Source organism: Cupressus sempervirens, chromosome 3 (genome assembly GCF_028749045.1).
Source record: "Cupressus sempervirens isolate cs-2001-9-10 chromosome 3, ASM2874904v1, whole genome shotgun sequence".
Taxonomy (NCBI): domain Eukaryota; kingdom Viridiplantae; phylum Streptophyta; class Pinopsida; order Cupressales; family Cupressaceae; genus Cupressus; species Cupressus sempervirens.
Window position 1 is genome coordinate 552,650,506 of NC_143120.1, and position 24,366 is coordinate 552,674,871.

Below are 24,366 nucleotides of genomic sequence, written 5' to 3' on the forward strand. Positions count from 1 at the left end.
ATAATGATGAAGAGAAAGGGTGAAATGGAGTCCCCTTGTCTAATTCCTCTGGATGACCTGAAGAATCCCTTAGGGGTTCCATTGCTAAGATTAGAAAATTTTGGCATTGATATGCAATTATAAATTAGAGTAATCCATTGCTAAGAGAAACCAAAGCTTCTAATGTTTTGCATAGGAATCTCCACTCTACTTTGTTATAGGTTTTTTGTATGTCTAACTTCATGAGCATGCATGCCGATTTACGGGTTTGAACTAAGTGTATTAATTCTTAGATGATAATGATTCCATCCAAAATGCATCTATTAGGAATAAAGCCTGTTTGCTCCTCATTGATTAATTTAGGGAGAACTTGTTTAATCCTAATTGTTAATGTTTTGGATAAAATTTTACAGATGGTATTACATAAAGCGATAGGACGAAAGTCTCCAGGTTCTAAATGTTCAGATTTCTTGGGCATAAGTGAAATAAAGTATTATTGATTTCAAACAATAGCGAACCTAAGTTTCTAGTTGCTTCTATGGCTGCACATAAGTCCTCTCCTAATATATGCCAACATTTCTGATTAAAGAGCACTTGAAAGCCATCGGGTCCAGGGGACTTATCAGGATTCATACTAAATAAGGCATTTTTTAATTTGTTCTTTTGTGAATGCTTTGTTTAACATCTTATTGTCCTCTTTAGTAATAAGTTTTGGTATCAATTCTAACAACACCATTTGTGGTGTAAGATTTGAATGTTCATAGTTGTTTAAAATGTCAGTGTAGTAATTTACAAAGTTTTCCACTATTTGTGATGGTTCTTCAATTATAGTACCTATATTATTCTTGCTTTTCAATATTCTATTACCTATTGTGCTTTTATGGAAGTGTTTGGTGTTAAACTCTCCTTTTTGAAGCCATGTTGCTCAAGATTTTTGTCTCCAACATATTTCTTCTTTGTTAAGAATGTCTTTGTGTTTATGTGTAAGTGCTTTTTCTTTTTCAAATTTATCATTGTCCATTCCTTGTTGAATGACATCTTTATTTAGATTTTATAATTCTTCTATTTCTAATTTTTCTTTAAATATATTTTTGAAGTGTTTTTTGTTCCATCTACTATTTAAGAATTTTAAGATTGGAGACAAAACAGAACATTTTAGACCCTTCTGCTTCTATTTCTAACCACCATTTATTAATGTTTTCCATGAAACTTTCATCTTTGAACCACATTCTTTCACATTTGAATGGATTTCTATTTGGTTTAAGGGCTTCAGAGATTTCAACACTGACAAGGAAGTGATCAAAGCCGGCATAGGGCAGAATCAAAGATTGAAATGTAAAGTTGAAGGTCTGCTTGTTTCCTTTCACTATAAATTTATCCGTCTTTCTGCTATCTGACAAAAGTCCTTTCTCCTGTTGAACCAAGTGAATTGTCTGTTCGTAGGGGGGATATCTATAAGATTATCTTGCTGAATCCATTCTTTGAAATCCAACATGGTTTGTGTTGTTGATTGTGAACCTCATCTTTTATCTTTTAAGTCTAGGATTGCATTGAAATCTCCTCCTACCCATATATTCTCTTCTTGAATGTGGTCGATGAAGTTGTGGATTTCATTCCATAGCAATTTCTTCTCTATCGTTTGCACTGGACCATATATATTTATGATTATAAACTGTATGTCTATGACTTTTGACTCTTCCCCCAATCCAATTTTAGTTTACTGACAATTCTTCCACTTCTATCTTCCGCAAATCCTAGATCAAACCTATTCTCCTTGAGGCTCCCTCTAATTCTTTTAGTGGTCTTCGAAGAACCAATCTTTTTCTTTAGTTTTTCACCTTCTTGCTTGTTCAGTTTGGTTTCCTATATCATTATTAGATCTGAATTAAACAAGGTAAGATTGCGCTTTAGTAAGTGCTTCTTGTTAGGGGCATTTAGTCCCCTAACATTCCACGTTATCTTCATTGTTCCTTGGAAAGAGTCTTCCCCTTCCCACCTTTCAATGTGTCTTGTATTTTCCTCAGGGTTTCTACTTTCCCAATTTCTGCCCTTAACTCTGCTAGAGATTTTCTGTCTCTCTTCTTTTTTTTCGGTTCTCCAAATCTAGGTTCACAAATCCCATCTGTAGTTTGGGCTATCCCCAGTTTTCCTTTATTTCTTTCTTCTTGTAAACTTGCCTTTTCACCTATTTCTTCCTTGTTTTCCAACTCTTCCATTTTGACTTCTTCCAGTAATCCCTCCTGAATGACTCTCACCTCCTTTGCCATTGTTAACTCTTCCTCAGTCATTTTTCTACTCACATTCTCTATTTCAGGATTTTGTCCTTCTTCTAATTAATCCAATACTTTGAATTCTTCCTAGAATTCATTTGTGTATCTTTCCTTATTATTTGTATTGTTTGTATTCTCAAAGTTGTCAATCCATATTTCGTTCAACAAGGTTGCTACTTCCCCAAGTACCTCATTAAATCTCTTCTATTGAAAGTTGACTGGAGTGAATTCTAAATCAGTAGTAATTTTTGTTCGGCAGCAGAGAAAACTTAGAGCTTGATGTAGCTGTTAAGGTTTGAAGACTCTTTCCGACTAGTGAAAAAATGTTCCTTCCATTCTCCAAAGTCTACCAAAATTTTAAATTTTTGCTTGTTGAGATTTTTGGGTTTCTCCTGTGAACATTTTATGCTGGACTGCAATGGTTTACCCTTCCTAATTCTTTGATCTTGTGTACATTGCTGATTTTCTGATCTATGATTTCTTTTCCTTCATTAGTATTTGGTTTCTCATTTACCACCACAGTGGGAGCTTCGATGCTTGGACTATTAAGTGCCTCATTCTCCTTGATGGATGTTGACTGATCTTTCCTTGTTTCCATGATAATTTCGTTGCCTATTTGTTTCTCCCAATTCCTAGTCGTTGTTCTTTCTTCGAGTGTGCACAATGTATACTGATTATATTGAGATGAGCGTTTCTACAGGTTACTCCTTCCTCTATTTTATCCCCTTTTAATTTTTTCCTTTTATCCATATCTTCCCTACTATCTTTTGATGTACTGTATGTGCCTGTTCCCAGATTTCTATCTAGTCCACAATATCATTGTGGATCAGGATGAACTCATTTATGAGTTGATCGTATGTTTTCAAGTTCTCGCTTATGTCGTTAATCAATATGTTGTGTTCTGCACACTTATTAAAAATCTCGATCTTTTTGATATCTTCCTTGTGCTTATGGCCTATAAGCTTCAGACTCTTCTACAAATTTTGATGAATAACTTCTACTCTGTTGTCAGCGTTGTCTTTAATTTCTATTCTTGGGTTCTGTGCATTTGGAGATTCTGTGCAATGCTCTAATTTCTTGATTTTTTCATAATCTTGAATTTCTCCTTCCTCTCCTTCCTCTATGCTCACTATCTATATCTTGAATGATCATACTTTGTATTCTGGATTCCTTTCTACAATGTTGGCCAGATTGATCACCTTTCCTTGTGATGGTTTTGAAAAGTTTCTCAGCCTTCTCTACACTCTTGTTCGTTGATTAATTTTTTAAGATTTGTGTTTCTCTTTATGGGTTTGAATTCAAGGTTTGAGGGATCTGTTGATGAGGAATTAATGACCAACGATATGTCTTTAATTCGTACTTTGTATTTTTCATATTGTAAATTATAAATTGATCTGTTTGTTCTAATTCTAAAGCCTCCATTTACTTCATTTTTTGAGTTTGGCTTAAGTATTTTGCTTCTACTATAGTTATTTTTGTCCACCTCTATTCCTATCAGATTTCCTAGATTCGATCCTATTCTACCCAGAGTTTGAGAATATAATATTTCCATTGGAATGTTTTTAATAATTAACCATTTCGGAAATTTGAACTGCTGAATTGCGTCCTCAGTGATATTAGGTAACCATTTAATAAAATTAATTTAAAAACCTTTGAAGAAGCATGGTGCTGCAGACAAAATTTCTCTTCTAACTACTTCAGAATTACAATGTGTGTAAATTAATCTATTAGAAAGAGGAAATATACTTACCTGTTATAGATTGAATGATTGAAACCAGTCCCCCAAACTTTCTTCTTTGTATCCCGGGGCATCCCAATATGCATACAGCCCTTTTAATTGGCTTTCATGCCATTTAACTTCTAGGGTTTCAATACTAATGATAATTGTGGGTTTCGATTCTGATTTGTTTGCATTAGAAATTTGATGGATAAGGTTAAGGCGAGGTGGAGAAGGAAATTTACGATGTGGGGGCAAATACGGATTAGGGGAGGTATGTGGGAGTTTTTGATGATCTTTGATTACCTCACTACGATTCTGGTGGAAGCTAGGCGGGGCTATCCTTATGACGGACCTCTGATATGGAGGAGGTTGTTTAGGGTTACCTGTGGGTGTGCTATTGACAGCTAAAATAACTACTAGTTTAAAATGCTCCGAATTGGGCTTCACATTAGATCTATTTCCTAAGTAATTTGCGTTATCTTTGAATAAGAATGAGGAAGACCTAGTCTAGGTGTGGTTCTTATTACGTTGAATGGTTTTGGCAACCTTAGCTGGGTTCTTTGGGTCGGATCTACTTTTCCCAAGCTGTATTTGTGTTTTGTTTCTTCCAGCTCTGTTCCAATGCTTTCATCCGATGTTTTCTCTATCTAGAATCTTCGCATTTCAATTCCTATCTAGCCTATGTTTCTTGTTTTTCACCATTTTCCATCCAGTGTTTTGTTCTAAAGCTATATTGGCAATATGTAAGCATGCTTTCAGCACCCAATTTTCAAACTTCAAAATCAACCCCTGAAATGAATCTTTGGTTTTGTTATTGATGATGCCTTTGCCAAGTTCAAACTATGCAAAAGTAGTGTCCTATGCTCATGATTGAATTTGAACTTGAACTTGAACCTAAAAGTTCAAATGTTCAAAGTTCAAAGTTCGAAAGACAGATTCATATGTTCAAATACTCATGGTTCAACGTTCAAAGCTTGAAATGCAGTTCAAATATGTAAGGTGCATGATTCAGAGTTCAGATTCAAAGTTCAAGTTCGCATGTTCAAACTGTCCAGTTTTTTACAACAGCAATCTGTAACTACAGATTTTCTGACAAGAAACAAAGGGTCTCAGTGCGAGCATCATAACTTTTAATCCAACCATCGGATTGAGCGTATTTTCCGATATGATTGAGAAAACCTAGTTTTTTAAATCCTCTTCAAGGAGTTAGTTCCGATTCTCAACAAATCAAAAGATACACATGTTTGACAGCAACACTACCAAAATTATCTGACAGTTACAAAATGCTGACAGAAATAACAGTCTTGGTACGGGGGCCATCTATCCCAATCCCACCGTTGGATCAACCTAATTTTCGGATATGTTTGAAGAAACCTAATTACCTAAATCCTCTCCAAAGCGTTTTGTCAGATTCTTAATAGATCAAAAGTTACACGTCTAAGTGCAGAACTGTCAAGATTATCCATAAGAGTTAAAAAATAAAGACAGAAATGTGTCATGTTTCGGGGGGCATAGATTTCCATCCAACCGTTGGATTGCATTGATTTTCGGATATGTTTTCTAAAGCCTAGTTTTGTAAATTCTCTCCAAATGGTTTTGTCTATTAACTTACAAATTAAAAGTTATGAACATTGCCATGAACTGTCAAAACTGTCAATGACAATTATGAAATCATGACAACATCTCATCACCGAATTGCATATTTTGACAAATGTATTTTATAAAGTAGAGAAAGGAGAGGAAGTTGAAAAGAGGAGGGAAGACAAATGAGAGGTTTTCCAAGAATCAGTTATGGTAACTGAGAAGTTACCTGAAAGCTAAGGGATAAATATGCAGCAAAACATCATAACAAGGGTTCTTTTTCAGAAGTCGTGTGGCTGCAGGGAAGAAGACATTTCTGTTTGTAAAGGGGAAATGAGTTTTGTTTTGTTATTCTGTATTTCTTTTACAGTTGCAGGGGCAGGCTAATTGTATGGTTACCTGTTATGTGCACTTAATAAAAATAGTTTATGTTCATCAGATTGTGTGGTCTGAAAGTGTAATTCTAGTATTACTACTGATCGTATGGTCATTGCTTTCATATTTTGAATTCAGTCCTTTGATTATTCATAGTTGCAATATAATATTATGTTTCTTTGTTTCTCTTTGATGTAAAGGGAGCTTAATGATTAGTCGTGTGGCTACTTTCTATTCTCTGTCTTTATTCTATTCTTAATCTGATAATCACATTCATTCCATGTTGATGGGTGAATGTCAAAAAACCTTCGTGTCTTCAAGTAAAAGATATAACCAGTCATCAAATTCATTGTAAATCTTTATAAAAGGGAGCTGTACCTCTCAATTCAGAGAATAGTTATCAATCAATGATAACTCATCCAACTGTTAGTTCTATTTGTTCTTCTTTTTGGGCATTTAAGAGTCAATTTATTTTATTATTGTTGAAGGACAAATCTGTCTACTAACGTAGTGGATTCTCCCAATTTCTGCCTTGCAATTACCTTGCTCCTTTCCTCATGCAATTTGAGAAATGTGGTGAATCTGCTGGTGTTGTCTCCCGGAACTGGTTTCAATGGTTCTCTGCATTGCCGCTGATCAAAACTTTAGTTATTTCATAATACATCGAAGCAATTTGCAGTTTGAAGTGTAAATTGGGGTTTACAGGCTGGAAGATTTAAATTCTGCTTGTTCGCAGTACTGAACTTTTTAAGTAGAGCCGGATTTCCTTAAAATGTAAAAAGATTTATCATACATACCACTAGACTATATTTTGAGCTATTCACCGATTTTTTTGCTTTTGCATGCATATTAAATAAAAAATTAATTGCATACTCATCTACCTACCAAAAACATCTTTTAGTGTAGCCCAATACAATACTTACATTTGCAGTGGCATATGTGGGACCAGACCCATCAATCGTTACTAAGTCTTCCTCCCCAATAGTATCCATCACCTAATATAAAATTAAGATTTTCATCTCAAATTGTTGAAAACAAAAAAATTATTACAAAAGAGAATTAGAAGGGAAAATTAAATTAGCATTGACATAAGTAATTATACATTAAAATCCAGTCAGGCCTATCTGATTTTCATTTGAAAATTCAGCACAACAGATACAGTTTGGTCCTAGGAACCAAACTCCATTGGTAATGAAGGTTAATTTGTTGTGGAAAGAAACCATGTACATGAAAACAATAGGTTTCTTTAAGATTGCAGACAAAGAATTTCTAGGTCATGTAAAAGGAAAAGAAAAGAAGTTAGATTTTGGCTTCAACCACCCAGAAACAACATGGAATGGGATCCTTTCTGTCCTGGAAAGCATGAAGTGTTGTTGCTTCGAAAAGCCTCTTGGAAAATTGCTCAAAGCAATATCCTCAAGGCCCCCCCAATGAAGCAGTAGCAATCTCGTGCAATTATTTTGACTTCAGAATCAGCAAACCAATCTGCCTCAATGGGATGCCCTCCTTTAAGGCTTTTAAATATTGAACAAATGATGTGGCAATCCAACTATGCAAAGAGATAAACAAGGACTCTCTGACTTCAACATTGACCAACAGCCACATACAGGAGGATACTCCAAAAGACTAATCAGACCTTCTCCAAGACCAGTCTGTTAGGTTTGGCATGCAGCCACAACAAATGAAGATACACATATAATCAATCCCAACAATGCAAGTGATCCCACTGACTGACTGTTTCTTGCAACTTATCTTGCTGTTTTCCACATGTCTTCGGGAATTTTTTTGTCTGTTTCTACACTAATCAGTTGGTGAGCAATGGTTCTATGTTTAGCACTAACTTTTAAAGGTAAACTGGATGACATCCCTTTCTTATATCTTGATATTTTATACCTTCGTTACCCTCTAATCTCGTTTATCTAAAGCTAAGGAAACACTTTTCTCATGAAAGTATGCACCCATTTTATTTTATTTATTGTCTCATTATAAGAAAAAATGAGTATTCAATGCAAAGAACCTATTGATGCAAAGAGTGCAGTAGCATTACATAGAGATTGGCACAACAAAGAGGATCATAACAATCACCCAAAAAGAACAACGTATTGGCTGTCCAAAACTAAAGAAACATTGGGACAATGTCTATCACCAATAAGCATTTAGAAATGGACAGCAGGTGGATTCCATTAAGTAGGAAGAGAGTACCCATATCCCAAAAAGAGAGCATCCATGTCGATTAACATTTGACGTGTTGTAGATTTTGCATATTTTACATCCTACTATACTTAGTGGCATCACTTCTAAGGAATATTAGGGATCACACATGGAATAAGAGGCACGCGTTGGCACTCAGCTAGCTCCTACTAGGAATTGTGAATCCAAGTTTGATTCAAGATCAGCAAGTTAACATTGGCTCACAAATTTGGATAAGGCTGAGATAATGAGCCTAGCTGAAATAAATTTAATATGCAATGTTTAAAATTTTGCAAGCTGAAATAACATAGAATATAAAATGTAGCTTTCAAACTTCAATGGAGAAGATCAGCAATACAAGTAACAGAAATAAAATTTAGGAAATACTCAATTATCAATAGATCATAGATGAATCAGCAAATCCAACAATCAACAATGTTGATATGAATTTGGAAAAGTTCCATCCCAAACATCTTTAAAAGAGACAAGAAATCTGAATGTTTAAGTGTTGATATAGAGAGTGTAACTCAACCAAGCCCTCATACACAACATAAATTCCCCAAAATGGAACTACACTCTGCTATTAATATGTCCCAATTGCTTGCACAAACAATACAAAATCCACTTTTAATATTTCCATACATTTTTACAGACCAGCAACACATAATCAATGGTAGCACTAAAGGCAAATCAACAAAAAAGATGTAGGCAGGCTGGAGGAAGGGCACATCTCTTCTAAACAGCACAAGAAGAAGATGTGACTGCTACTAATGATTTTAGAGGCAGATTTGACCTTGGCACGCTAGGAAAGTGCTGCACAGCAGCTATGAAACAGAAATATTCCCCCACACAAGTGATATAACAGTGTGAAACAATAAGCCGAAACTACAACCATAACCATAAATGCCTTGCAATCAGCAATGATAAAAAATAATGACCAGAAATCAGCAAATCCAAGAATATACAAAGGAACAACTAATAATATGACTAGAAAATCAATAGAGTAGATGTGTAGCTGTTAGCTATTTTTGCCCCCATTCAGCCCATCACAGATAAATGATCTAAGATATTTTCAATGGGCTGAAATCAGTTACAGTGGGTTATCATGTCATGTTATGTGTGGCTAACATTTTGAGTTATCCCTGTTTCATTGTTTTGCAGGGTTCCTTTTTCCCCTTTACGAAATGGCGAAACCAATCAATTTGTTGCCACGTAGTTTTATTTTGTTTGAACATTAGGTGATGCAGGCCAGTACTATTGCCATGGCTTATCAAATTTTTATGTTGTGCATCTGCATAATGATCAAGGATTGAGGTTTCTTTCACATTTTCACAACTAAACGGTTTTCCGCCAATGACACAATTTGACCGTTTGGGGCCCAACACGTTACCTGAGCTGAATATTTGTTGCTGATTGATTTCTTTTTCTCTGTAATTGCAATGCCAATACGTTTCCATACCTATTTATTATTTTGCAGGGATATTTGTGTCCCTTCCATCTGCTGGATGCATTCATCGGGCCTTTCCTATCACTTGCATGGATCAAGTTGCATAGAAGGTCACATTTGTTCTGATATTTATTTATTGCTGCCCTCTCTAAATAATCTAACTCCACCATGGTTGGAGTTTGAACTTCAAGGTTGTAATCAGAGTTATGCTAGCTCTTGGTTCTTTGCAGTAGCGTTATGCTTTGTAATTGTAATTCCCTTTTTCGTTGCAGTAATAAAATTCTTAGTTTTATCTTTTCTTACCATTCTACTATCGTGCATTTCATGTGCTTTGTAGTGAATGTTTATTTTCGATTTTACCAATTCATGTTTCATGTTAGATCTATTTATGGTGGTTGTATTGTAAAAAAAAAATTCTTTGCAACATCTAGTAAGCTATAACCTTCATATGCCCTTGGATGTTAGATTAGAGCTAGGATTTGTGTATTTGGGTATTTTATTATTGTTATTGGCATTCATAGGCAGAGAGAGTAAACATGTTCCAATTTGGTGTACCACCACATTTCCCTTTCAGCATTTACTTTTCATGCATTCCTTCTCCCTTTTCCTCAAAAGTTGTAGTTATGTGCATCATGACTATAAGGAAGTTGGTCTTCTCTAAAGATTGAGCCTCAAAGCGCAAGTCTTATACTTGGAGGTTATTTCCATGTTACACAAGCTTGCCTAAGGATAGCACAATAAGCAAGGGTGTGAACTTTTGTGTTAACAATAACTTAAGTATAACAACAACGACGCCTAGAAACCCTTCAAAATCAATAGATTTGATCTATATAGATGTAACTGCTCGGAAACCCAAAAGAAATACACCTAATATGTTCAAAATTTACTGAACTATTTTTTTTAAAGTTTAAACATCAAAGTAACAATAATATGGAAGCAATATATACATAAACATCAAGAACACATAATCAAATTACAAGTATAGTTTCAATTCCTTAAAGGTTCCTTCACATTGAGTCACATTGAATAAAGTTTTACTAATAAGTTTAAGTCTCAATTACAATGTCCATAATCATATAATGAATAAACACATACATAGTCATATAAGCAAATGCATAAGTACAACTAATATAATATGAAATCACATCCACTACACCTGTCACAGTGTATGTGAAAATAGATACAAGTACATAAATATATAATACAATATCCCATAGGATCTCAAAACACATGATACATAGATACATCAAATGAATAGAAGTCTTCAAGATAAGAGGACGAATGATAATGGTACCACTGTATCAAAGAGCATCCAACATCTGTCAATCTAAGGGGGACCCAAATGGTAAAAATACACTACCTCCTAAACCTATAGTCACCTAATCAAGCTCCTACTCTCACCATGCAAGAGAGATAATGTATGATCCACACACAGATAATCAAATCATAAAATAATCCTAGGCAAGGAATTCCGATAGCCAAATCTACCTCAAGGGTAACACAAACTACTCAAGAAGAAGAGATAATCAAAATCGAAAGGACACTCATACCAATACTAACATCTCATACCAAGTCAACATACAAATACCAAGACCAAAAATATACAACCACCTCAAAATCAATGTCAAGTGTCACAAGCACAATGACCAACTAATACCAATTGTCATCTATAAAAGTAAACTACCAATCACTAACTCCAACAATAAAAACAGCGCCAATGAATAACTGATCATTCATTAATAAAAGTCAACTGTCAACAATAAATGACATCCAATCAATAAGTAACAATTCACAATAAATACATCATCAAAAGCAATATCCAACAAAAACACCACTAGAAGAATATATTAAAAAATCATGAAGGAAACTTAACCTACATACTATGGAGTGTCATCACATGAGCAACCTCTAGAGTTACCCTGGCAATCTCTCAATACCTAGGCCCCCTAGTGACTCTATGCGGAACCAGAATACCATCTCATGATGATGAGGAAACTAGTCATACCTCTCAAGGTATCATCTCCATCTCATCCTTAGTCTATACAAGCACTCAAGGCATGGACGAGGAAAAATCTCTAACTTATCTTTTTAATATATCTTAGGGAAAAGGGCTAGGCAAGATATTTTATTTACTACATTATCACTTGTTACACAACTTACAATGAGTTACCCTGGCAGCCACTTTGAGCCCCAGCCTCCATTGCAAGCCACTCCCATAGACATGCACCTAGACTACCTTCCCAAAAATCACAAACCACAATAGTGTCCCATACCACAAAAAGTAATATTAATCAAATTTGGTTTTTTAATAGCCAACCCAAGAAATAATATTGGTTCTCGAAACCCAAGTTCTTATAAATGCTCAATAGTATAAAGCTCATAAAACATATATCTCAATTCAAATCATAAATATCATCATGACATCCAGTCAAAAAATCATAAAAGAATTCTCAAAAATGTCTCTAGTGCACATCCTAACTTGGCCAACCAAACAACCCACAAAGAAAATCTATCAAAAAAATAAACATCACAAAACTATAACTAGAATGTTAGAAAACACATAATTTGTGTCATAAGGATCTGTTTAGAAATAAAGTAAGAATATACGTGTTAAAATTGTTATGCTAATAAACTTGTTTACAACAATAAGTATTTAAATATCCAATCTTTCTATGCATATAAAATATCATGCAATATTATCATGTTATTAATTTAAATAATCATAAATCATAAATGATTTAATTAATAACATAAATGTATATTATTATATTTAAATATTGATATTAATTTCAATTTCTAAAATATTAATATGACTTCTATTTAAGTCTACTATTAATATTTACTTTTCCTTTAATTCATAATGCAACTTAAAATTATAAATTTAATTTAATTATTTATAATTTCTCTCATAAACTCAAATAGTTATGAACTAAATGATTACAAAGTGAACTCTACCACAACTTCTCTTAAAATATAATAAAATTATAAATATTTATTTATTAACTTCATTCTTGCATTAATAAATATTAAATTATTTATATGCAACTAAGAGTTTAATTTGACTTAAAGAATAATTAATATTAGTAACATTCACTTTAACTAAATGAATAATATTTATTTAAATTTTTAGAAATTTATTTATTTATTTTTAATTAATTTTTTTTTTTAATATAAATAAATCTGAAAATTAAATTACATTAAATAAAAATAGACATGCAAGTATGGGGTAAGTACTATAATAAATCTTGGGTATAAATCATCACATATTGAAACATGAAAACTCATCATTTGACATCATCCTGAAATCAACCAGATTTATTAAATAAGAGCCATTAAAGCATTATTAATGCACTAGTAATCATAATCAACATGTGAAATATAATCAAGTTATCAACTAAGTAATTTATCGTTGAAATATCTCTAGTCCAAGTTATGAAATAATGTCCTTGAAACTAACACATCCATGAAATAGGCATAAAAGAGTTTGGTAAATATAATGGAAAAGCAAACTATAGGTGGGCACTTCAATAGCAGTAAATAATCATCAATTCCCTTTATAATTAAAAAATGAAAACATCTATTACATTTGTTTGCAAATACATCAATCCAACCATTGACAACTGAAATCTTCAATTAATCTTTCAACAAACCAAAAAGAAAGCAATTCCCAGATGGAATCACCACCAAAGTAGAAGAGGGACTCTGTCGTCCGTAATGTCCCCTTCCTAACTAGTTGAGATGGTAAACCTTTAGCCAATTCAATTGGTTCCTGTAGGCTAATGAGTGAAGATTTAGGAACCTTGGAGGTTGTTTGCCTAGAATTTTGACAACATTTGATGGTAAGTTGAGCTCCTGCCATGTAATCTCCCCTTTATGAGACATTTAAAAATTTAATTAAATTAATTAATTATTTAGTTGTCAAAATATAATGGCAGCTGAATTTAATTATTTAATATTAAAGTGACATTTTACATCAACCGAAATCATAAAATAAAAGTCACTATATTTCAAGTTAAAAGAAAAAGAAATGGAATGCCAAGAAAGTAAAGAGTTTCCTAGACAGTGTTATAAAATTTATGGAGAGGATTATTTGAGGTATTTCAGATGTTTAACTGAAATTGATGAATTTGTTTGATACTTTGGCTAGCTAGAGTTTCTAGAGACACAAACCTTTAGGGATTTGACAGGAGAGCTGGACTGAAACCTAGTTCTTCTATCTAGGAGTGGATTTGCAACGAAGTTCACTTTTGTGCCAAATCTAGTCTTCTTGAAAAAAAAATTGGAAATTTTTTCGTTGTTTCATAATTATATTTGTGGTGCTAGAGATTCTAACTTTCTATCTAGTCAATGATTTTCATATTGATGCATATGTGTGATAAATGTTTACGAGCACTTTAATAAATTGAAAGGTCAAAATAATTATTCTAGGAGACTAGCGATTAAAATGTTGTGGGTCCGATTCACAGGTACATCAAAATTTTGAAATGGGGCTTGGGGTTCATTAGTACAAAAACAGATATATATATATATATATATATATATATATATATATATATATATATATATATATATATATATATATATATGCAGCCTAGAAGAATAAATTATGATTAGAATGCCCCATACTATCATAAAAACAACAAAAACATTGTAAACTTGTAATCATAGTATCATATTTATTATCAACACCAAAATATTAAGATAATATTGAGTTCAAGTATCATTGTTTTGATGAGCCCACTGCCCAAACATGCAATTATACAATGTAGTTCCTTTATACAAAAAGAGATAGATACAAAAACCTCTTACTGTTGTCTGTTGTACTTCGCAATCTTCTGATCATACATCAGATTTCCCATCACTTTGCATATCAAATCACACATCCACACAACTTCACATATCTTGATCTTTTACTTATCCCTTTCCTTTTTACGGAACTTGCCCTATTGGCCTTCAAACATTCACACGCTTGGCATAATACAAAATTAACTTTCACTAACTTAGGGTTAACATCTAGGATGTCGTCCCTAATTAGTTAGGTAACCAAAATAATTCCTTAACCCATAATCTTCACTTCTCTATCATGCTTTGTTCTTCCCTTTAATCTATTTGACTAGTGAATCAATCATAACTATTGTCATACCGTTGCGCGCACTTAACCACGTCATCCTAACAATCTGTACTACCCATACCTAACTGTGCATGTGCTAATATTACCTCTGCTGACCATGTACATCAAAATTGTCTTTTTGCTGCTAGTAAAACTGTCTAATAGACAATTTTCTAAGTATAATTATCTTTGTTCATACCAAAATTATGCTGTCATAAATGACAACCTCAACCCATCACCTTAGCCAAATTGCCAACAATCTCCCCCTTTGTCATTGATGGCAATGTGAGGAAAATTGGCCAAGTCCAAAAAGAAACATTACTTTCAAAAACAAAATTGGCCTCGACAAAAATGTCAAAAACTGTGGATCATTTTGTCAACCATCTTTCCTTATACCTCCTAAATATATCACATTACTCCCCTTTTGGCTTACATCTATACAATTTTCATTCTTTTCTCTCCCCCTTTGACATCAATGACAAAGATGTCAAAATTCAAAACTTATTTACAAGTCAAAATTTCTGATCAATACCTCTTTGTCAGATAGATAGTCATGTCATACAATCATCAAAGTTGGTCTTTAGACTCCTAAAGTTCTTCTTCCATGAATCTCTAACACCTTCAGATATGTTGAGAAGGGAGCAAAGTCCATAAGCTGCAACCTCTACTGCATTAAGGTCTGAATGGACAAACTTCTCAAATGATGTCCTAGCTCTAAGACATTCTTCTATTAACTGCTCTAAAGTTCCAAATTTCAGAGATAGATTCTCTTTGAAAAGTGAAAATCTTGTTGCAATCCTCTCTTTGTCCATCTCTATTATTCTTATTTCTCCATAGATCTTCTCAATTTGTGTCTCAAGGTCTTGTATTCTCTAGTTTGGTTGTTGAAGCTGATTAACAAGTGATCTAGGTGGATCTAGAAAAGTCAAAAAAAATTCACAGTCTCAAAACCTCTAAAATTCACAATCACTGCGAGGAGCTTGAAAACTTGAACCCAATGCAACTTGAACAGGTGAAAAAGGAGCTCGTACGTAGAAATTAAACTCCGTCAAAGTTCTAGTCAACAGGCGAATTAGAGGGCCAGAAAAGGCAAAAAATGGATTTTCTCAAATCCAAGTAAACATATATGCTAAGTCGAAGTTCTCATCATGCTGATTCCAGAACTATTTTTGGTTTCGAAAATGGAGTGTGTATGTGAAAGTTACAGCCAATCAAAGTTCCTAGGAAAAAAGTGTTGACTAGTCAAAATGATGACATCAGCACAACGTCGGCAGCCTTGTCAGCAACTTGATCCAATCTCATAGAGACACATGGTGGTCTAAAGTTGACACAAGGCAAGTTGATGATGATGTGGCATCAAAGTGGCATTGAGTGCACACCAATTAGCTAGTGATATGTATCACTAGTTGGGCAAATAACCTTGTGCGATGTGGCACATACTCTCTTCAATGGCAGTTTTGGTTTGGAAAAATGTAGCTATAAGGTTTGAACTTGTAACCTAACGATTCCAAATCTCTCTCCACACCATTACACCATAGACATGCACGTTGACATGGATAGCAACGTGTTTTTATTTGTTCTGTGCAAATAAGACAAAATAGGCTTTGGCGGGTGTTGAACCCACAACCGCAAGCTTCCAAGTTTTGCGTTCCACCATTGCGCCAGATGTGGCGGACTTTCCTATTTTTAGCTATTAGAATATTTGTTTGATGTGCAAGGAGTTATAATTCGACAAATAAGGTATATGGTTAAAACTAACTCCAAATATGACAAATAAAACAAGATTTACTAAACAAATTTTGTTATTTGTTAAGCCCAAAATTAAATAGGGGAAAATGGGGTTATTTTGTTATGGTCAAATAGAAAATGGTTATTATGTGGTTATTTGGTTTTACACCAAATATGACTAATTTTTATGTATAAAAGGGGAGTTGTTCTTCTTTAGAAGACAATTAGACCTTGTGAGGGTATAATCCTGGAGAATTTCTTGAGAGAGGTTGTTGTAAAGTAAGGAATAATTTTTCCCTTGTGAGAGAATTTATAAGCATGAAGGCATTGAGTATTGTCTTCAAGTGCATAGGAGAGACTATGAATGCTTGAAGCTTGGATTCTGTAACAAAGTGCTTTGCTTGGCAGAATTAATAGATCGGTCCCCAATTGAGAAGCGAACCCGGAGACGTAGTCCTACCCAAACGAACTCCGTATCAAATTGTTTGTCTCTGTATTCTCTTTCTTCTTCTCTCAATTCTTTAGGTTTTTATTGTTATTAGACACATAGTTGATTAATTGTGTTTAAAGCATAAGTTTTCTTGTAATTTCAACGGTATAAAATACATTCCACATAATTACTGCCTGGATCAAGGATTAAATCTGTATTTCGATTAAAGTTATAAAACTTGTAAATCCTGGTTTACAAATACACTAGTGCTTCATGTTCTTCATTCCTTTTCTTCAGCTCTTCATCTTTGTCCATAATGAACTTAAATGTCAGTGCGCACTTAGCATACAATGTCTTTCCTTCCTATTCACATCTTCTTAATTATTTAATGCATACATCAAGATTTCCCAATTCATTTTGAATGTTCTAACAAACTGTGTTGAACAGTTGTGCATCATGCCTTGCTTGAGCTTGTATTACTGCAATATCAGATAATCTGGTAAACATTGTATCAAATGCTTGTATAACATCATTTTCTCTATCTTGGGGATCAGATTTTGTCATCTTTGTGGCCAAATTTTTCTTAAGTCTCTGTGTGGCTTCCTTCAAGGTTGCCTGTAGACTCTTTTCTCTATAACCTTGCTAAGGGATGAGATCAGTTCCGTCTGATCATCATCATCCGCTCCACTCAATATTTCCAATGGCATAGGTATCCTAGAGGAACTAGGTACACTTTCCTTTTTTGAATCTTCTTCATTTTTCTTCATGTCCTCTTCCTCTTTCTTCTTTCTTTCTTGCTCCTTGTCCTCTTCTTCCTTCTTCTCTTTTGTTGCCTTCTTCTTTTCTTCCTCTTCTACCTTCTTCTTCTCTTCATCCTTTCTCTTTCTCTCTTCCTCTTGCCTTTTCTTTTCCTTTGCTTTTCTCTCTGCCTCTTTCTCTTTCTTTCCTTCTGCCTCTTTCCTTTTCTTCTCTTCTTCATCTTTCCTTTTCTTCTCCTCCTCTTCTTTCTTCCTTCTTTCTTCATCTTCTCTTATTTTCTTTTCTTCCTACTCATTATCTTCTTCATCATCTTCAGAGCTAGTGTAAGTGACCAAATTGTCAACAATGTTTGGTCCATAATCCTTATAAGGATTTTTCTTGCACATCAACAATTATTTGTGTACTATCCACTTGCATCGTTTCACTACCAATTGTGCTCTGCGAAGATGATGTCGTCATCTTAGTGTCCTTTTCTTTCTCCGTTGCACTCTACTCAACAGTCATAGGGATTGCTCCCCCTTTCTCTACACTCTTCTCTGTAGTACTGGATACAGAAGTCGTGTATTTGGCAATGGCTTCCACGGTCTCTTTGTTCACTTCTTCATAATTACCGCCCATTAAAAGAATGGCTCTTCTTTTGTTTCTTGGCAAGGGCTCGATACCCTTCATTATGCTGCTCATATCTTCACCATCATTTACTTTGCAAAACCTAATTAGATTTTCTCTAATTCCTTTGTCTTCGTCAACAACTCTCGTTCATATTTCTGACTATTGCATTTTCTACTTGTACTCTATCCATGTTACTGTACAAGTTATAATACTTATTTACTTGAACAAAATTATCATTAACAATGATTTGAACATTTAGATTTTCTACCTTGGGTTTCCATGGATTCTTTCCAGATGATGTTCTTGCCTCTCCAACTATCTTCTCTGTAGGTTTACCTTCTATCTCTTCCTCTTCTTCATCTGAATCAGATTCAAGTATTTGCAATGACTTTCTCCTTTTTCCCGGTCCACTAGATTGTTGTTTAATTCTTTTCCTAGTAAGGACTCAATAGGTTCTGTCTTAACTTTAGAAGGACTTTCAGACTTCCATGTAATTGATTTCTCCTCAACTATGATTACCTCTTCTTCTTCTTTCTTTTTCTGGAGGGGTTGTGCAACAATGGGTTGTACTTCTGACACTGCAACATAGGGAGCAGTAGGGATCTGACTAGATGGCTCTGCTATTGTAACACCTTTTGTAGGTCCTACTACTACAAGAGGTGTAGCTGCCAATGTCATGTCCCCTTGTCCGCTCTAGTGTTTTGGCACCTAGTTAATCTATCTCTACATCCGGATAGATTAACAGCATTAGCTATCAAGATGACCACTAGTCACATAGAAAGTTTATTTTATGTACTTCAGTTATTTTATTAAAGTATGTGGATAAAGTCACTTTATAAAGTGACTTGCATGAGCACAGGACAAAATTGTGTTCAATCCCACATTCCTTGCTTCATTGTTTTTCCCTCACTTCGAGGTTATAAAATGAGGAGCTTGCATGGGGATTTCAACACGATTAATATATGAAATCAACATATCAATACGTTTTGGTTGCTTTAATGTGACTGTTTTGAAACTCTGAGGACGAAATCCCTCGAGTTAGTTTTCCGGAATATATTAGACGTCACCCAAATCTTTTACCCCTTTGAAGGTAGAGCTCAATACAAGCAAAAATTGACAAAGTGAATAAGGATTGTAGTTGGGTCAATTCAAGGGCTATGCAGACGAAACATCATATTGGGTATGTGTTGAATCTACTTCTTGATTTATTGCATTTGAGAATAACAGTTAATATAGCCGCAAGATCCAGTATTTGGAGGAGGTCGTGAATGTGTTTAACATAGCAACTTGAGCAGCATTCAGCAATGAGAATGGTGGATAGTTGAAGGAAACCCGACTAAGACTACAATATTACTACCGTCGGCTTGCAGTTATAGTTACAGCGCTGTGACAGGATGTCATCGAAACCCGTGTTGACAGGAGGTTGTGGAGTCGGCATTTGCTAAGGACAATCACCAATATATTCCAAGTCACCAAGGCATAATAAGGGTGCACGAGTTACATCTTGCGTTAGGGAAATATCTTCCATTTTTCTCAGTCCATGGCAGTAAGGTGAAGACATTAGAATGAGAGCTGGAGGATCCCGAACATAAGTATTGCAAGATTAATAAACCCAGGTTGAAGGCGGCTGGCTAAGCACCTGGAGGTAGACGTGACACATCTCCATTGCAGAACCAAACTATTCTATCAAGCACGACAGTAGGGTCACGGGTTTGTGCCTATCTCATTCTACGTAATTAATCCCTTCTGCTATTATTCTCAGTCATACTCTGAGTTCATTTTGAAACAATACCTCATTACTGATTGTATTTATTGTTTCATAACATTCCTGCATTTAGTAGAATCATAATGTTTTCACAATTTGCTTATGGAATGAAGGACTGAGTTTCATGTCAAATGTTTGATGGAACGTCTTAACCAGTTCATAGTGTTGTTAGATAAACTTGTCAAGCTTGTTTCCAATGTTATCAGAGCATATTTCGGTTGCTTGAGAACTATTTGATTAAATTCCCCCTCAGCCATACATTCAGCATTTTGATCTAAATTTAAGTATCAGATTAGTACAGTGGTATCAGAGCCAGAAGACCTTCCATCTTGTGGGAAACAACAACATTTTGCAAAACAATTTTTACCCAAAATGACAGCCAGGAATGAGTAGAAGACAACATAAAATCAATCACCTACAGCCGGAACAAGTAGATTCTTCAGATAATATCGATATTGAAGATAGTTTTATAGTGGATGAGGACATAACTTTTGGAACAGGTGAACAAGCTGATATTACTCAACAGGTTAATCATTTGGGACAGGCTGAACTAGAAAACAACGTTCAAATGGCACATAATGAAACTGAACAGGACATAGAAGTTTGAGAAATGTTGCAAGCTATCAAAGATGACCAGAACAACATTGCTAATGCTCTTCAGCAATTAGCAGGTACCATGCAACAGTTGGTCCCGATCCATAGAAGAGCTCTGAGCCATCACAGTAGAGGCGGTAGTATAGTTGGATTACCCCCAAGCAACTAGAGCCCCCACACATAACACTAACAGGCCCTTAATGCTAATTTTTAATGTAGAAGAAGAAGCTATACCACTAGCAACTCCAAATTTATTACCGGACAATGTTATGGCCGCGTTTGATGAGTGGGATTTGTTTCCCGATCCAATTAAACAAAATCTAACCTTTGTTCAATATCTAAATCACAAAAAAGAGACCGATAGGCAGCAATAGGATCGGAGACCGAGAGCACCTAACAAGGACCTAAAACATGCTATGAACAAACTAACTCTCCCCATCTTTGATGGCAGCAGTCAGACTTCCACTAGAGCTTGCATTCACAAGCTTGATACCTATTTGACACTTAAGCCCACGGCTTAAGCAAAAGCCATCAAATTTGCGACTATGCACCTTGAGGGAGCTGCGTACGATTGGTGCCATCATGGATCAGTCACTCAGGATCATGGCCTTACAACTTCATACGAGATTTTCAGCTCCAAGCTGATTAATCGCTTTGACAGGAAGGATATTGAAGTCTATTACAAGGATTTGGCTCAGTTATGTTAGAGTGGGTCTTTGGATAAGTTCATTGATGAGTTCCAGCATATATCGGTTATGGTGCCACATATGTCAGAGCAGTGCAAGGTGATGTTATTCACAGAGGGGTTACTGGACAAATTTAGGGGTTTGGTTAAGGTACTTAAACCGAACACCTTGGATGATGCGATTAAGATTGCCCATGATTTGGATTCACCTTCATCGATATTACAGCCTCCAAAGAAACCTTACAGAGGATCTACATCAAGCCAAGAAAACAAAAACCAACAGAAACCAAATCATCCCAAATTGGATGTTGAAACTTGTAATGAACTCAGGAGGAAGAAATTGTACTTCACTTCCAGGGAACCTTGGACGCCCGACCACAGATGACTCGGTAAAGGCAAGATTCACTATGTTGAGTTTCTTTCCAAGGATGAAGGGGAGCAACAAGAAGGTGAGGATGTTGAGGACAGTGAGGAAGAAGAGGTTGAGGAGCAACCCCTTAAAGATAAAAAGAACAAAGTCGTCATGGAACAGCCTCCGGTTATAGCCACTCTTTCTAGTGATCCGGCATGTCATCCTTTTAGAGTGAAGGGTGTGGTTAAGGGTCAGCGCATTATTTGCCTCTTGGATATAGGCGCCTCTCATAATTTCATTAGTACACGGATGGTATCTAGGAGAGGTTTGCAGACAGTTGACATACCCAAGTTTGAGGTGAAGGTAGCAGGCGGTGAAGTTTTGAGATTTACAGAGAAAGTAGTTGATCTTCAAATATAGTTTGACAATTATCTTTTGGAGACTGATTTCTATGTTGCTGATTTGGATGGTTTGGATGCCATTCTGGGTAGACAATGGTTAAGGACTCCGCAGGTACACTTTTGATCACGAGACCATGCAGTTGGAATTCTTACAGGGTGATAGGTCAGTAGTCCTAAAAGCCATACCAATTAGTGGACCCAGGTTGATAACAGCTCACAGGATGGAAGCTATTTTGAGGCACGATGATAAAGAATGGGGAACACAGTGTTTCATTTCGTCCAAGGAGACATAGGATACAGGACAGCAGTACCATTGTGACATTCAAACGGTCCTAAACAAGCACAGGAGGGTGTTCGAGGATATACCTCCGAGAATTCCAACAGACAGGGGGTTTGAGCATATCATTGAGCTAGAGGAGGGGGCCAAACCCATTATTACCACTCCTTATCATCACCCCAAGCACTACAACGAAGAGATAGAAAAGACAATCAAGAAACTTCTAGATATGGGAAATATCAAACCCAGTTCTAGCCCCTTTGCCTCTTCAATGGTGTTGGTTAAAAAGGACAGCACCCTTCGGATGTGTATAGATTACCGTGCCCTGGACAAGAGAACCATTAAAAACAGGTACCCAATTCCCCCCAATAATGAGTTACTAGATGAGCTTCATGGGGTTGTTTATTTCTTGAAGATAGATCTTCGATCAAGATACCACTAGATACGAGTCCGAGAGGAGGATGTGCATAAGAAAACTTTCAGATGCCACTACAGACACTACGAGTTCTTAGTGATGCCATTTGGGCTCATTAATGCACTAGCCACTTTCTAGTCCTGCATGAACCATATTTTCAAAAAATAGCTAAGGAAGAGTGTGTTGGTTTTCTTTCATCACATATTAATTTTTACTAGGACTTGGGAAGAACATTTGCAACACTTGGATGAGGTCCTTAGTCTCATGGAGGAACATTTTTTATTCACAAAAGAGTCTAAGTGCAAATTTGGGTTAACCGAGATTCTCTATTTGGGTCATGTGATCAGTGCGGAGGGGGTTAAAGTGCATCAGGAGAAGATACAGGCAATCCTGGATTGGCCACCACCGAGAGATGTATCTGAGTTGTGGGGTTTCCTTGGTCTTTGTTCCTATTACCGATGATTTGCCAAAGGTTTTTCCCAGGTAGCAGCACCCCTTACCGATCTAACACGGAAAGGGGCATTTAGGTGCACAGAGGATTCAAAGGCAACCTTTGATAAACTGAAATAGGTGATGAGTAAATGTGCAATGCTAGCACTTCCTAATTTCTCTAGACACTTTGTTTTGGAGTGTGATGCTTCAAGGAGCGGAATAGGGGCAGTTTTGATGTACGACCGTCATCCCATTGTGTTTGAGACCAGGAAACTTAGTGGCACCGAATTACTTTATTCTACTTATGATAAGGAGATGCTAGCCATAATGCACGTCTTAGCCAAATTCAGGTAGTACCTAGTGGGAAGTATATTACAGTGAAGACCAATCATAACAGCTTACACTACTTTCTGGAACAGAAGGAATTGAATGAATGGCGGCAGAAATGGGTCAGCAAGATCCAAGCTTACGATTTTGACATTGAGTATGTCAAGGGGAAAAGTAACATAGTTGTTCATGCTCTCTCCTGAAGACCCCCAAAGCTAGAGTGCTACGCCATTTCTAAGATTTCCGCAGATTGGAGGTCCCAGCTGTTAGTGGAGTATTCTAAAAATGCTCACGCATGCCAAATTATGGATAGTATACTTCAAGATGAGTGATACAAGGTAATGAATGATGTTATATATTACAAAAATAGAATTTACCTAGTACCCGAATCTAAACTAAAGAGGGAGATTATACACACCATACACGATGCACCATCGGCAGGGCACCCAGGTTTTTTCAAAACCTACAGGCAGATTAGGGAGAGATTCTCTTGGAAGGGGCTAAAGGATGATGTATTGCAGCATGTTAGAGAGTGCCAGACTTGTCAACAGAACAAGTCTAAAAAGGACTTTCCTACAAGTTTACTTCAGCCTCTCCCTATTCCAGTTCAACGGTAGGAGAGTATTTCCATGGATTTTATCATAGGGCTGCCTAGGGTCCAGCGTAGAGATTGCATTTCTGTGATGGTAGACTAACTGACCAAGTTTGTGCACTTCTTCGTGATTGTCGCAAATTGGTCAGCCTCTCAAGTGGCTGAGTTGTTCTTTCGAGAGGTGTTCTGTCTCCATGGGTTACCTAGGACTATTGTGAGTGACAGGGACAATAGGTTTCTTAGCACCTTTTGGCAAGAGATTTTCACATTGATAGATACAGAGTTGACTCCCAACACTAGCTATCATCCGTAAACAGATGGTCAAACC

The 24,366-nt window shown here is 35.7% G+C and overlaps 1 protein-coding gene across 7 annotated transcripts in view; it reads right to left on the bottom strand.

Annotated features, from left to right (window-relative positions):
* Positions 1-24,366, bottom strand: part of HDA14 (histone deacetylase 14) — a 257,848-nt gene that overhangs the window by 96,019 nt on the left and 137,463 nt on the right. For 4 of the 7 annotated variants that reach the window (XM_089820865.1, XM_089820866.1, XM_089820868.1 and 1 more), the window contains 2 exons: positions 6,849-6,920; positions 6,468-6,557 (listed from right to left, as the gene is read on the bottom strand). In XM_089820865.1, the coding sequence (XP_089676991.1) occupies positions 6,468-6,557; positions 6,849-6,920 (162 nt within the window). The remainder of the gene's footprint in view (positions 1-6,467; positions 6,558-6,848; positions 6,921-24,366) is intronic. The other 3 variants (XM_089820867.1, XM_089820870.1, XM_089820869.1) reach the window with 1 other exon arrangement.